Raw genomic sequence first — 16550 nt, 5'->3', positions numbered from 1 at the left:
CTTGGTGACAGTGGAGATAGAAGGAAATATATAAGAAATTATTATAATTGAGAAATATAATGAGGTAAAAAGGCAGGATTTACTGATGGATTAGATGTGAAAAACAAGTAAAAGATCAAGGATGATGCCATCAGAGACCAGATGATCTTAAAGCTGTAGGACTGTAAGATTACCTAGAGAGAAAAGAGAAAGTCCTGTAGAAAAGCACTGCCTCATGTAGAGGTTGGGGGAGAAGGAGGAATTAATTAAGGAGAGTGAAGAATGGCCAGTTAGATATAAGGAAAATCAGGAGATGGTTGACCCAGAGGAGCAGAGGAAGGTGTTTCTGGGAGGATGGAGCTTGTTAATTTCATTGAATGCTGCTACGATTTCCAATAAGTTGGGACCACAGAAATGTCCATTGACTTCAGTTGTATAGAGGTTTGTCAGTGACTTTCATGAAAGCTCTTCTAGTGATATGGTGGAGAAAGACATCAGATTCAGTGGTTTGAATGGGAGATGAGAAAGTAGAGACACGTCTGTGGACAAATATTCTGAGAAATTTTGCTGTGAAAGGAGAGCGTAGAAGTGATAAAGCAGTTGCAGGGGACTGTAGGATTGAGAGAGGGTTCTTCTAAGTTGGGAAATTCTAGAGTATCTTTGTATGCTAATAGGAATGGTGCATCGGTGATCCATTGATGATGCAGGAGAAAGAGGGGATGACTGAAGTTATGTAGAAGATAAACAGGAGTGGGATTCAGAGCCCACACACAGGATTGGCCTTGAATGAGAGCTGGGCTATTTGTTCTGTATGATGGGAGACACAACAGCATACATGCAGATAGGTTAATGTAATAGCTATGGTATTTGGAAAATGTGGAGTTAATGTCTGATTACTTTTGTCTTATAATTGAGGAATGAGGTGAGATTAACAGAGTAGGGTGGAGGGGAGGGTGTGTGATGCTTGAGCAGAGAAGAGATGTGAAATGGTGGTCTCAGATGGAAAGTCAACCTAGTGAGAAAAATCAGATTGGTAGGTAGGACATAGTGCCTGTTTGAGATCTTTGACCATGAATTTAAAGAGCAAATAGCATAGTTGTGTGATTGGTTTTTTTCCCCCCTCTGGCAGCATTGAGCTGCTAGAAAAGACAAGGTGTATGATTGGAGTTAGTGAGGGTTAGGATTTTGCCAGACTTGTACAAAGAAGGACTAGAGCTGCAAAACACTTGAGTATTTGCAAAATAATCATGATGGCTTGTGGATGCATATAACATGAGTGGAGACAGGAGGTGGTCATGGACAGTGAAAAAGTAGTCAGTGAATTAGAGATACAGTGAGGCTAAAGGGTTTTTGCAGTGGGAATTCTAGAGTAGGGAAGGTGGCAGTGAGACAGGGAAATAGTTGAAGGTGAAATTTTGAAAGTGCTGCAGCTTATTGGTCGTGATAAGGTCATGGTTGTGACTGTGGTGTTGGGTGGCTGAAGTGAAATGAAGATTATTGGAGTTGAGAAAGTCAAGGAGAGAAGAGGTCAGTAATGAAGCTACTCAGAGGAAGACTGAGTCAGGAACTAAAGTCCTCCATTAATGAGGAAAGACAGGAAAGGCTCACAGCGAGCTGGCTGGGCAGCATGAGTTCAGCGGGACTAGAGTATTTCCAGGAGGCAGGAAAAGACGCGGACTTGGAGGCTGCAGTGATGAACAGGGAGCACATGCTTCCTGCTTTTGAGGTTAGGGAATACAAGAGAAAAAAGACCTCTTGAGAAAGCTGGAGGAAAAACAGTATCATTTGAGAGAGCTAGGTTTCTGTGAAGATTTGCAGATAAGGAAAACCTTCAGAGAAGAGGGTGAAGTTCTTGGTGAGTGTAATGGTCCCAGAAGGAATAGTGAAAGGATTTGGAAGGCAGAAGAGGTAGTGAATTGGTGCCAATAGGTGTACTTCAGTGATGATGGACAACCTCGGAGTCTTGGGTCTTTGGCTGTGACCAAGGTAAACAAGGATGGGAGATGTGGTGACAGTCTGTTAAGAAAGCTGGGCACTTTACCTTAATTTTTTGATATGGCCTTGGGCAGATGTTGAGGGATCATCAGATGTGCAATGACCTTCTCTCTCTTTTTTTCACATAATGATAATTTTAATAATAGATGCTATAGAGTAACATTAACAGTAATGAAAAGGCACATTAATTAGAGGGAGGTGTAATAACTTAGAAAACCAATCTTCCCCTTTTCTTCTAAACACTCTAAGGATAAATAACTGTGAATGAATAATTCCCTTGCTTGCATAGTTAACCAGAAAAGGCAAATTTATTTTAAGAACCTAATATCTGAAATCTTGCTGTGGAGTTGTGCTTTGCTAATAAATGTTTTTAATAACATCTATATAGTTGCACACAATTCTAGGTCCTAAATCCCAATCGATGTTTTCATGTTGTATCTTCTTGAAATATGTAGTAACTTACGTATCCCAGCTGTATTCCATCAGATATGTTTTGAACACCTACTATGTGTCAGATTCTCTTCAGGAAGTACAAACTATAAGGTACTACAATTGTTTTTCAGTGGCTCACATTCCGGTGCAAGGCTTCTTAACAAAATTCCCTGAAAAATATGTGAATTACTACGTGTATATGGACCTTTTTGTTTTTTTAAGGACTGAGGGGAGCTTTTTATTGCATTGTCAAACGGTCCTTTATTTAAGGACCACTGGCTTAATAGTAGAGAAAGACACATAAACTAATAACAGTGTAATGCAGTGAAATCACTGCCATCTCAGAGCAAAATAAAGGAGGAGTAGATTCACCTTGAAGAATAAGTCCCCTAGTTTAGTACACTACATTTATTTATTGAGGAATGTGGTAGTCTCCATCCTAGGTAATTTATACATTATTTGAAATCTTCCAACATCCTTTTAATGTATATATTAATATTCATATTTTATAGGATACATAAGTGAGGGAAAATTTAACTAACCTGCTCAGAACCATATAAGCATAGATTCAAATACGGGTCAGTCTGATTCCAAAACCTACTACTTTTCATCAAGCCATGTTGAGGGGGCCACTGAAGGACTCTATATACAGGAGGGTGTAAGATTATGTTTGTACCTTCACACTTAGCAATGATGGAAATAGGTCTTTAAAATGACTATGCTTTTATGTTTAATTATGTTTTTATTTCTGTTGAAAGAACCTTTTGGATTGTTGTTGTTGGACCAAAAAAAATGACATCTATTATCAAATTAACTACCCTTTCTGGGGTCCAAGAAGAATCTGCTCTTTGCTATCTTCTCCAAGTCGACGAGTTTAGATTTTTATTAGACTGTGGCTGGGATGAGCACTTTTCTATGGATATTATAGATTCCCTGAGGAAGTAAGTTACTGTTAATATTTCTACACTTTTAGTAAATCAATGTCTCTTTTCTATGCTGTAATACTATTTTGATGTTACACAGTGTTTGCTGTTTTGCTCTAATTCAATTGATAGTAAAACAGTTTTATTTAAACTGAAGAACCAAATAATGACTGTTTTTATTTGCGTAGTTTTGATTGACTTGTAAGCTGTGTTTATTGAAAGTCAGCAAAATCTTAAATTAATTGTTACTTGATCGATGGATCTCAGTAGAAATTTTTGCACCCTAATTTTAGAAAAAAACAAAATTAAGTTTATAAGAATTTGAAGAGAGGAAAACTGTCCTTATAAAAGTTCTGCAGTCAGATCAAATTAGCTTATTTTCTTTTAATCTTTTGATGCTTAGACATTTGAGAATTGGTGCTTAGAAAAAGACCGTGAGATTCAAAAGGATCTAATCCATCAAAGAAAAATTTAGTTGTGTTAGCAGTATTGTACTAATTATGAAATGAATGAGAACTTAAATATTTAAAAAACTTAGAACTTATAGAAAAAAATTTTTTTCTTATTTCTTTTGTTAATGAGAAAATATTATTCATTGACTAACTAAAGTTACACTATCATGAATATACTGTCAGTCATTATGCTAAAAAGCTGAGACAAAAATCCATAATAAATATGTGGCCTTTTAAATCTCCTTTTCTTAAATTCTGAATTCTTGAACTTTAATAAGATAGCCTCTTGAAATCAGTTTACATGTGGTGTCTACTGTTTTCCTTCCTTTTTTAAAAAAATGTGTCTAGACACTATATATTTACATGCAACTCATACCCAGTTTTGATCTCTGTAAAGGACAGGGGTAGTACTAATTGAAATTCATACGTAACATAATTTTAGCTCTCAGTTGCCGCATGGGGTCACAAAGAGTCGGAAATGACTGAGTGACTTCATTTTCACTTTTGCTCTTTTACTCCATCATAGTCTTCAGCTCAGAATACTGAGAGGAATCAGAACTGGCGAATTAGTTTTGAGTATCGTGCCTTTTCCTTTAGGAACAAGGCTAAGTAATAGTCATCTTGCTTGTGTTCTAGGCATGTTCACCAGATTGATGCGGTCTTGTTGTCTCATCCTGACCCCCTCCATCTTGGCGCCCTCCCCTATGCTGTTGGAAAGTTGGGTCTGAACTGCGCCATCTATGCAACCATTCCCGTTTATAAAATGGGACAGATGTTCATGTATGACCTTTATCAGGTAATTTAAGCAATTAAAAAAAAACTGTTTTAACATCCTTGCAGTGATCATTTTTAACCTTTTATTTGTATTTTTTTTTTTTAGTCCCGACACAATACAGAAGATTTTACACTCTTTACCCTAGATGATGTGGATGCAGCCTTTGATAAGATACAACAGTTAAAATTCTCTCAGATTGTGAATTTGAAAGGTAAAACATGTTTCCAATAGCAAATAGTTGGACTAATGGTGTTTGAACTACTGAAAAGTACAAGGGAAATTTGTAGCAAAAATTTTAGGCATTATTGTCTGAAGAATAAAAAATTAGCATTTTTTTATAGGGAACTGTGAACTTCCCCCAAATCATCTGAATTTTAAAATATTCCAGGCTAAATTCTAATAAAATGTAACAGCTCAGGCCTCCTTTTCACGTTTAATTTAGGAAGACTTACTTAGTGTTTACTGTATATAATGCACAAAGGTAACATAGTCAGATTCTCTTCCAAAGAGCTCACAGTGAGGTTGAGGAGAAAAAGTAGCTCAGATGACTAAATGGAGTGATGGAAGTAAATGAAGTGCTATGGCAGCACAGAGTAGAACATGACTGAATTCTAGAATTGAACATGAAAAAAATTTGTCATTTAATTAGGACAGGAAGTCATATATATATATATGTCTCTAAGTATTTATCTTCTGTAGAGAGAACTATTTAAATATTTCCATAAATATGATACCATAAATATGAAAAAATGGTGCATAGATGGACTCTGAAGTTTAGCCAGGAAGTAACAGTGGTCTCAGCAGTTTGGCTGGTACTTAGTTTTCTATAGGATACATTCTTTACTATAATGAGATTTGAATTGTCAATTTAGAGGTTAGTGAAGATGGAAACGCTTCATAATTTATGTGCACAATATGAATAATAAAGTTTATTAGTTCATACTAAGTTATTGAATAGTAGTGGCAAGCTCTAGCCTTTTATTTTTCAAGCACAAATATTATGCATGGATGCATAATAAAATTATAAGAGTGCCTCCATGAAGGTATGAGGTAGCTGGGGGACTGGAGAGTGAGACTTGCATTTCACTGTATGCCTTTTTACTTTTGAATTTTGTATCATTGCACATGTTACTTATTAAAGAATAGCTAATAATAAATAATCTTTCTTTAGACTTGTAATAAGAAATCTGAATATTGTCATTATCTTGTTGACCTAGGTAAAGGACATGGCTTGTCTATCACACCTCTGCCAGCTGGTCATATGATAGGTGGAACAATATGGAAAATAGTCAAAGATGGAGAAGAAGAAATTGTTTATGCAGTTGACTTCAACCACAAGAGGGAGATGTAGGTATATGAAGATAAAAGCTAATGGAAACGCAGCTGGTCTTGCTTCATTGTTTGGAGGGAAATTTAAAAACAAAGTTTTCTTCGAACTAGAAATCTAGAGCAATTTAAAAGTAGTGAATGTTTTCAGAGTTACTTAAATTATTTGCATGGTAAGGAAAAAAGTTTGATATGAGATAGATATTGTTTTGAAATTTACATGCAGATATCTACTCTATAAAACAAGTATCTCTCTGGAGATGTTGCATAGGAGATTAATTTTTATACATCAAATTATATTTTATGTATTCTTGACTTGCTATTTAGAGGAACTTTGCAGGTGGGTTGTTTTTTTTTTTTTGATAAAATTCATTAATACCATCTAATATAATGATTTAAAGTCAGACTCCCTTTAGAAGAGTGGGTAGCCTATCCCTTCTCCAGCAGATCTTCCGGACCCAGGGATTGAACTGGAGTCTCCTGCATTGCAGGCGGATTCTTTACCAACTGAGCTATCAGGGAAGTCAACTTAAAAGGGGACACAGTAGTTTCATTTTAAAACTTCATTTTGTACTTACAGCATTTCTGTAAGATTGTTTTGGTTTCCTTTGTAATTTTTGTACATTAAGTACATAACTATTTTATATTAGATTATAGTATCCTTAAGATCTTTTGTATCATATTAAGAAACATTTAAGACTAATATGTTGAATTTTAGGCTCTTGTAAGTACAGGTTAATGAGGAAAGATGGATATTTGAGTGAATGATATTCGAACATTTTGGGAAAACCTCAGTTTATGTCTTTTTTATCACTTAATTAGATAAATTTCAGGTGGATTAGAATTAAATAGAAAAGGAAACAATACTGGTGAGTCTGATCTCTTGATTTGGAAGAGACTTCAATAAGCAGAAAGTAAATGGACCAAGTCACAAAGGAAGACTCTGCTACATTGGATTACACATATGTTCAAAATGTCTGAAACAATAAACTAAGTCAGGGCTTCCCTGTTGGCTCAGTGTAAAGAATCCGCCTGCTTAGGAGACACGGGTTCTATCTGATTCGGGATGATCCCACAGGCCACGGGGCAACTAAGCCCGTGCACCGCAGCTCTTGAGCCTGTGCTCTAGAGCCCAGGAGCCGCAACTGTTGAGCCCACTTCTTGCAACTACTGAAGCTCGTGTGCACTAGAGCCTGAGCTCCATGACAACGAGAAGCCACAGCAATGAGGAGCCGCACACCGCAGTTAGAGAGTAGCCCCCACTCCCTGCAACTAGAGGAAGAAAGCCCGTGCAACAATGAAGACCCAGCAGAGCCAAAAATAAATAAAGAAGAAATTTTAAAAAGAACTAAATTAAAAGACCTATAAACTAGGGCAAATATTTCCATGAAGTTGATCAAAGACTTATCTATAAGACCAGGTATTAATCAATCAGAAAGATACCAGTTGCAAAATGGACAAAAGTTATAAAGTCAAAAAAGAAAATTTAAATGATAATGATTTTTTAAAATTAAATACCATTAAAATTGCTTTTAAATGGTAGTGTTCTTCTGGGAATTATTTAGTGAGTTGGTCATTGTTTCTGGTTGAACCTTTCTGGAAAAGGGAGAGCTTTCTCAAAAAGGTCAAACCTTTCTGGAAAGCCATTTAGCAATATTGTATATTTTAGTAAAAACATTTCTAGGAATGTGTCCTGAAGAAACAATTAGAAATGCAACAGAAGCTTTTTGCAAAAGTTTTATTTGAGAGATTATTTATAATGACAAAAAAAGTAACCTAAATATCAATAAAGGGAAATGACCAACTATTTATTGTACAAACACACGGAAAGCTTTTATAATTGTTAAAAATTAGATTTAGAAAATGGTTTTAATGTCATGGGAGAAAACTAGGGTATAAACTGAGTATATAATCATCTACATGAGATACCACTTTTGTAAAATACATACACAGACATATGCATGGAGAAATATGTACTTAGAAGGATATACACCAAAATACTATGGCGATTATCTTTGGGTGATGGTACTCTGAAAGAGCTTAGTTTTCCTTTTTGAATTTACTAGATTTTCTTATCAGTGAGCATGTAAACTGTTACAGTTAGAAGAAAAAAAAAACCTTGTAAAAAGAAGGTTGTTTTTTTTTTTTTGGTAAGAAAAGCTGTTGTTTATTTGAAGTGATACAAAGGATTCCTGTTCTTCAACTTCCTTATAGCCACTTAAATGGATGTTCCCTGGAAATGCTAAGCAGACCTTCCTTACTTATCACAGACTCATTTAATGCTACCTATGTGCAGCCCAGGAGAAAACAAAGAGACGAGCAGCTTCTGAGTAGGTATTGCTTATGGTCCTTTCTACAGGGCTGTGGAGGTACATGGTAGTATGAATGACTGTTTATTTTGTTCTGTTTGACATTTTTCTTGTCATAAGAGATTGGCTAACTCGAGTATTTTTGAAAGAATATAACTATATCAATATTTTTACAAAAAGATGCTTTTGTTGGTTTGAATTTAACTTCCGTGGGATAGGTATAAAGGTTGGTTTCTTCCTGCTATCCAGCACATAGCTAGCTCTCCTTAGCTTCATTGAACATCAGACAACGTATTTTGATATCTAGGGAACATCACAACATATAAAGATCTCATATAAATGCTAGAAAAACATTTATACTCAGAAAAATGAATGGAGATAAATGAGGGTGTGCATAGTCTGCTGATTTTGGTGTTTGGGTGTTTTATACTCTAATACAGTAGTCTTGGTTCTAAAGAGATGCATCCAGGCCATCCCTGGTTGCTTCTGCTCTGGCTTGAGCCCTTTTATCTTTTATTCTGTTTTTGTAAGCTGCATTGGAATTCAACAGGGTAAATCAGATTCCAATTTCAACATATTTGAAACCGCCACTTTCATTTATCTACTTAAAAAGCATGACTTATATACTATGTTACTCTAAGACGATTTTCAGTTCTCGGATTTTTGTTGTTGTTTATTTTTGCTAGAGTTTGATTTGACTAAATATTTCCAAGCAGATTTTCATCTAGAAAGTCTTTTATTGTAAGAAGGAATGTTAATTTTTATCTTTTATTCTATAGGCATACATACATATAAAGCATGTATGTATTAAAGTATAAGTGTGTGTGTATAAATTTGAGAATTATGTTTCATAATGAAATTCATGGAGGTGAGAGGTGAGGTGAGGCAGGTGAGACCAGAGTGACCTGGAAACACAAAGCTGATTGCGTTTGACTTGTTAGCCAATTTTCCCAATACATTATACAAGTGTCATCTTCTGTGTGTACTATGGGTGGAAAGGGTTAGAAACCATGATTTATAATTTTTCAATTAAAAAAATAGAGAATTAATAGCATTGTTATAAACCATAGTCTTAATAGTGAAAACGTGAAGATAAAAGTTATCTTTAATCTTATAGAAAGATAGTGTTATGTTCTATTGGGATTTTACATTCTTGTTTTCTAGCAAATGTCCTGGAAACACTTCGAGGTGATGGAAACGTATTAATAGCAGTGGACACTGCAGGCAGAGTTCTGGAACTTGCTCAACTCCTTGATCAGATTTGGAGAACTAAAGATGCTGGATTGGGTGTTTACTCATTGGCACTCCTCAATAATGTCAGTTACAATGTGGTGGAGTTTTCTAAGTCCCAGGTTTGTTTTCATGTTATGTGTAATAAGTTTGCTACAGAAATTGGACTTATGGAAAACAGTGTCTTAAATGCTCTTTGAATTTTCTTTTTCTGTTGAGGTTGATGATAATAATGATGATAATATAAACTAAAAATCAATCACTTACTGTTATGAATTCTTTACATGTATTATTTCACTTAATCCTTATACCTATGAAGTAGGTTCTGTTTTTGTCCCCCTTTTACAGATTGGGTAGGTTGCTTCTCCAATGCTTAGTATCACAGTCTGTAAAATAGGGACAGAAATAGAACCCACCTCGTAGGATATAAATGTTAGAATTCATTTTTTTCTTCCTTTAGAATAAGCTCTTTTTCTTGAAATAGCAATGTCTGGGGTAAGATATTCATTTAGAACTTATATACTACCTTCTGAATAAGATTTAAGGTGACATAACTGAAACGTGATGTAAAATTATAGATTTTTAGGGATGAACATTTGGCTGAGAAGATTTGTTGGGGAATAGAAATGGACAATAAGCTACTTGTCAGCATGGTGCAATTTAAGCAACTATTGGTGGAAAAAAGACTTAAGATGGAACCTGAACTCCTAAACTATTGTAGAATACATTCAAGTTATAATGCAGTATTTTCTAATTATTGCCATCTTTTCCCCCCATTATTAGGTAGAATGGATGAGCGATAAGTTGATGAGGTGTTTTGAAGACAAAAGAAATAATCCCTTTCAGTTTCGTCATCTCTCTCTATGTCATGGTCTTTCTGACTTGGCTCGAGTACCTAGCCCTAAAGTTGTACTTGCCAGCCAACCTGACCTGGAATGTGGATTCTCAAGGGATCTCTTTATTCAGTGGTGCCAGGACCCTAAAAACTCGATCATTCTAACTTACAGAACTACTCCTGGGACGTTAGCACGTTTCCTAATTGATAATCCTTCTGAAAAAGTTACAGAAATAGAGGTAAGTGCTTATGTGTGAACCTTATCTTGAAATTGTTTGGGGGATACGTTATGCATTTTTATCAGGCTGACAGTAGAGGGGCTTTAATAGCATGCATTTCAGAGCTCCTTAATTGGAAGTTCTCAGTATCGAACCCTTCCATGGTACCCTCTGGAACCATACCCAGAGAGTATGCATATATACTGTATTCTCATTCACTCCTTGAAAAATTTCTTTCACATTCTTGCCATAATTGGAATCTGGCTATTTCCTAAGATTTCTTTTTCCAGTAGCCTTTTCTTTCATGCTTTGTGTATTTGAGTGGCATGGGTGTCCTTGTTCTGCATTGTAGCTTTCAAGCTATTTCTCTTCCCTCTGTAGTTCATGCCATCAGACTTGAAAATAAGCTGACCTCTTCTTGTTTCAGACACTTACTATTCTCTTGGTCATTCTCTGTCATTCCTTGGTGACTTTAGACCCTGGTTCACAGCCTTCCTGTCCACTCATACTCAGGACTGCATTCGTGATGACTTTAGCATCTATATGTATGATTTACCCAGTTCCTTGACACTTTATTTCTTTTCTTTTTAAAATTAGTAACAATTTATTATTTATATCTTTGTAACCCTATGGACTATAGCCCGCCAGGCTCCTCTGTCTATGGGATTTCACAGGCAAGAACACTAGAGTGGATTGCCATTTCCTCCTCCAGGGGATCTTCCTGACCCAGGGATCAAACCCACATCTCCTCTGTCTCCTACATTGGTGGACGGATTCTTTACCACTGAACCACCTGGGAAGCCCCAACACTTTATTTCTTAATTTTTTTTCTTCCACTCCATGTCAGCCATCCCTTCCCATGATCGTGCTGTCCATTCCCATGGTCATACCTTTAACCTTGTTATGATCTTCAGATCTCTGCCTCAAGCATCCCACTCTAATCTCACAGCTGACTTTCTGGTACTCCCATGCCAACAGTGCTTTGGTCCCTCTGGGACTTTGAACTCATGAACCTCATCACTTCTACTTAATCATCATTACTGTATCTTCTGGTCAATGGTCCAGCATTATTTTGCAGACACCTTTCTTTTTATTTATTTATTTGAAGTATAGTGTGATTTACAATGATTCAAAGTGATTCAGTTTTACGTATGTATATATTTTTTTTTTCTCAGATTCTTTTCCATTATAGATTGTTAAAAGATGTTCAGACAGATATTGTTACAAGATATTTAACTCTTTTACCCTTCTTTCTGTTTATTGTACTTGCCTAGGAGACTCTAGTTAAACTATTTGCTTAGTACATGCCTGTACACAAGCAGTCTGATATTACTGGAGTTAAATACACTGTGTGGACAGGTTTCCCTTCCCATTATTGACCTCACATCTCAGACAGGCACCCAACACCAGCACTCCACATTCTGTGGCATAATGCTTTTCCCATTCTCCAGGAAGACAGTACCTTCTTTCTCCACAAATATCTTACAGTCCATCTCAGCCCTCACCTGTAGCACATGACCTTGTTTCGAACTTAACTGAGAAGTAGAAGCAGTCAGGGAGGAATTCTTTTATCTTCTCATCACTAAATAGCCTAATCTGTCCTGCATCCACATTGTGGCCTTATCTCCTGTGATGGGAGCCACATTTAGCCAGATGACCCAGAAGTCAAGAGATCATTTTGCTTAGTAACCATCACATCAAATCTGCCAATTTTTCAAAACTAGTATCATTTGTAAGGCTTCCCAGGTAGCTCTAGTGGTAAAGAATCCGCTTACCAATGCAGGAGATGCAAGAGACACTGATTTGATTCCTGGAGAAGGAAATGGCAACCCACTCCAGTATTCTTGCCTGGAAAATTCCACAGACAGAGGACCCTGGTGGGCTACAGTCCATGGGGCCGTAAAGAGTTGGGCATGACTGAAGTGAATTGATACTGAATAGTTAATAGCTGCCATTCTTGTGTACTCTTTTAGATGATTACTTTTTATTTTGTCTTCATAGCAGTGAGTTTAAGGACTGTTTAGTTTGTGAAAAGCTAAATGGTAAGGGTGTCTTAGAATTTAACTTTGCTTAGTGCATATGTGCTGAGTCGCTTCAGTTGTGTCCCTAACTCTGCTTAAGAAAAGCATAAAGAGTAACTAACGTCTGATACACGTTCACTATAAAACAGAACTGTTGAGGGAAGATTTAGAACAGGCATATCAAAGTAAAATGTTATTTGGGCTATTTAATAGCTTAGAAATATAAAGTTAAAAGAAAATACGAAGTTCAAAACGTGAAACAGTTTCATCAGATATGAAATACTAAATTTGAAAATATCAATTACTGGAAATACAATGAAGGCTGGTATGCCATTTGAGGAATTAATAAAAGACTAGGAAAAGTGATTTAAGTTTGAAAAAGAAAATGACATTCTGAGCTGAAACTTGAAAATGTTTTACGTTTTTAATATTTTGGTAAGTAATACTTATGTCTAGGGTCTTTGCCCTCTCACCTTGTTAGGGATATTTCTTCTGTGGTTATCCCTTTTCTCTCCATTATCTATCACCTCTTTCCTTTGTCACATCCAAAGTAATTTTCACTGTTCCTTGTCCCTCGTTCCCAAACTTGTTCTTTTCTGAGTCTTCCTCATCTCACGGAATAGCAGCACTTTCCACATACCTACTCAAGCTCTAAGTATAGATGATTTTAAAACATTTGTTGATATATAATACATACATATAATATAAAGTTTGTGTATTGTAAGCAAACAGAATGATAAATTTTCACAGATTGAACACACCTATCTAGCTTATACCCAGATCAGAAATAAACTATTACTGATTTTCCCAGATGCCCCCTTCCTCATCCTCCCTATCTTTCCAAGGGTAACCACTTTCCAGACTTCCAGCACACAGACTATTAAAATTTATTTTCAATTCCTTACTTTTCTCTCATTGTGTGTGTGTTAGTCACTGTGTTTGTGTGTGTGTGTTAGTCACTGTGTTTGTGTGTGTGTGTTAGTCGCTTAGTCGTGTCTGACTCTTTGCCACCCCTTAGACTGTAGCCTGCCACGCTCCTCTGTTTATGAAATTTTCCAGGCAAGAATACTGGAGTGGGTTGTCATTTCCTCCTCCAGTGGATCTTCTCGACCCAAGGGTGGAACCTGTGTCTCTTGCGTCTCCTGCATTGGCAGGCGGTTTCTTTACCACTGGCGCCACCTGGAAATTTTCTCTCATTACCCATATCCAATCCAGGAGCAATTCCTATTGGCTTGACTTCCAGAAATATACTAAATGTGTCTGCTTTTCTCCAGCTCCACTCTTGTCATCCTAGCCCATGGTAAGGGTCTTGCCTGGACTGTGCAGTGGTTTCCTAATTGATTTCACTATTTTTACTTTCATGCTCCCTTAATGCTTTATTCTTATAGCAGCCAAAGACATGTCTTTTCCTTTCTGTCTGTCTCTCTCTTGTTTTATCATTTTAAAACCACATAACATGAAATTTACCATCTGAACCATTTTTAAGAGTCCAGCACAGCAGTGTTAACTCTGTGAACACTGGTGTCCAACAGACCTCTAAAACTTTTCAACTTGTAAAACCCAAACTCTGTACCCATTGAATAGTCCCCAAAGGCATCTTTTAAAAATTTATCATTTCATGTCACTCCCTTGCTTGAACCCTCTGGTGACTTCCTTCTCTTTGGAAAAAATCCAGACTCCTTTCCCAGGGTTTCAAGATCTCATTGACCTGATCTCCATCCACTTTTCTGACCGTATCTCATTCTGCTTTCTTTATGCTCCACGCTGCCTCACTGCATCAGGGGCTCCTGCCTCTCATGTTCCTTCAGAGCTTTGCACTTGTCCACTCCTTTACTCGAGTCTCAGTTCAAAGGTCACCTCCTCAGGTGGGCCTTCTCTGACTACCAGTCTACTGCTCAGTTGCCAACCCATCACATTCTTTTCCCTAGCTGTCATTACTATCTGATATTTTTTTATGAGAAAGGGATCTTGTATTTTTATATCCGCTAGTACATGGAAGGTCCTCAATAAATGTGTAGGTTAAACTCATGAAACACCAGATGAGTGAATATGTAATAAACCAGACTCTGATCATGTTAGGTAAGAGTTTACAATGTATGTTTTTTTTCATCTGCATTTATCGTTCTCTAGAGTCAAATCTTATGCATTTAAAAAGAGCAAAAACAGTAAATGAATACGGATTAATGAATTGGAGTAAATTTGATTAAGAAAAACGAATAACTTGGAGACAGTGCAGTGAAGGACTAGGAAGAAAAAATCTTAGGGTTGATTATCCTAGAAATCTGCTTTTGAATTTAGCCATTGATTTTAGCTATCTTATGTGAAAATAAGATGAAAAGTAAAATTTATTATAGCAATAGGCATAAGCTAAATCATGGAGTCAATGTTTTGTTCAAGTTTATTTGTGGTTAATTTGTATAAACTGCCGACTGTGTACTACAGGAAAATAATGATACTTTTCTAAATTGAACTTATATCCAAGTATACTACTAGGCAAATGTGGGATGCCGGAGGTTAACGTGTAAATCAGTCTTTCATCCTACATAGTAGAATCACTTGATTTTGGTTTAATTTTTTTCTTACTTTTTATTGTAAAATAATTTAAAAGTTAACAGAAAAGTTGTAAAAAATAGTATACCCAGATTTCCCAGTTGTCGGCATTTTATTGGCTTTGCCTTATGACTTCTTCATACACATATAGACACAGTATGAGATACTTTTTTGAAAGTAAGCTGCAGATATTCCATTATTACCTCTAGACACAGCAGTATGCATCACCTAGACATGAGGACACGTTCTTGCAAGACTGTATATTTATGATACATCAGTTGAAATAAGGAAATAAGCACTGGTATCATACTGTTCATATTAATACTATTTCATCCATTGACGCCACTTGACTCTTGGTGATTGCTCCAACAATGGCCTTTCCTTTTTTGTTTGGAATCCCATCCAGGATGACACGTTGCATTTGTTGTCAAGACTTGATATTTTTGAAGCATGTATGTTCTAGATTTTTTTTTCTATTCACATACAAATATCTGTATGATTTTTTTAAAAAATAAATGGGACCAAATTACCAACATATTTTTAAATAATGAAAGTCGCTACAGATTTACCTTATTCAATACTTGGAATAATAAACTTTAAAATGTTTTTGAATAAGTGATTGAATTATTTCTAGTGATTCTTTAATAATATGTATACGTACTTTGATTATTTAATCCAGTGGTTCCCAAAAGCATAGTGAAAGGACCCCTGGGGGCTACCTGAGACCCTTTTATGGAGTCCACCAATTGCTTTTCATGGTGATATTAAGATATTATTTGTCTTTTACTGTGCCTACAATGCTGACAAGTGAAAGCAGTGGTGGGTAAAGTGCTGGTGCCTTAGCGTAAATCAAGTCTGTGGCACCAAGCTAGGTTAATCACTGCATTTTTCATCACCATACATTTGTAGTTCAAAAAAAGTTGCAGTTAAGAATATCCTTGATGAAGCAGTAAAAGTTATTTACTTTTATTAAACTTAACAAACTTTTATTAAACTTTAATAAAGTTATAACTTTATTAAATCCTTTTAAAAAGAACTTTTTAAAATAATCTTGGTGTTAAGACGGGAAGTATACAGAAGCCCTTGAGTTGCATACTAGGTTGGCCAAGAAGTTTGAGTTTTTCCCTAACATCTTACAGAAAACCCAAATGACTTTCTTCGGCCAACCCAATATGATGTTTGTCTTGAAGAAATCACTTGGGTAATTGTTTGAGTTGTTGAGTTAAGCTAGCTACTTTATTTCCTGGAACACCAGTTTTACTTGAAATGACATGGTTATTCAGACTTGTGTATTTGGCAAATATTTTCCTAAAAAAGAATAATTGAGCCTGTGACTCTGAGGAAAACAATTGACAGCATTTCTTGCCTCAGTCTGATAAAACTGGAACTTTCAAGTGAAAATTAACATTTTGGAAAACTTACACCTGTCACTGTCAGATTGACAACATAAAAGACTTTTCTGGTGAGATGGTGGTGTTATTTGCAAATGTTGATTTTTAAAAATA

General features: G+C 36.0%; 1 protein-coding gene across 11 annotated transcripts in view; it reads left to right on the top strand.

Annotated features, from left to right (window-relative positions):
* Positions 1 to 16550, top strand: part of CPSF2 (cleavage and polyadenylation specific factor 2) — a 31281-nt gene that overhangs the window by 5214 nt on the left and 9517 nt on the right. For all 11 annotated transcript variants that reach the window (XM_081548180.1, XM_081548175.1, XM_081548181.1 and 8 more), the window contains 7 exons: positions 3165 to 3347; positions 4418 to 4577; positions 4662 to 4767; positions 5774 to 5903; positions 8097 to 8212; positions 9356 to 9543; positions 10205 to 10495. In XM_081548180.1, coding sequence (XP_081404306.1) covers positions 3199 to 3347; positions 4418 to 4577; positions 4662 to 4767; positions 5774 to 5903; positions 8097 to 8212; positions 9356 to 9543; positions 10205 to 10495 — 1140 coding nt within the window. In that variant the 5' untranslated portion in view covers positions 3165 to 3198. The remainder of the gene's footprint in view (positions 1 to 3164; positions 3348 to 4417; positions 4578 to 4661; positions 4768 to 5773; positions 5904 to 8096; positions 8213 to 9355; positions 9544 to 10204; positions 10496 to 16550) is intronic.

The sequence above is a fragment of the Giraffa tippelskirchi genome, chromosome 12 (genome assembly GCF_054371585.1).
Source record: "Giraffa tippelskirchi isolate mGirTip1 chromosome 12, T2T-mGirTip1v1.2.pri, whole genome shotgun sequence".
Classification (NCBI taxonomy): domain Eukaryota; kingdom Metazoa; phylum Chordata; class Mammalia; order Artiodactyla; family Giraffidae; genus Giraffa; species Giraffa tippelskirchi.
The sequence above is the reverse complement of the archived record's forward strand: the minus strand, read 5'-3'. Positions and strand labels throughout refer to the sequence as shown.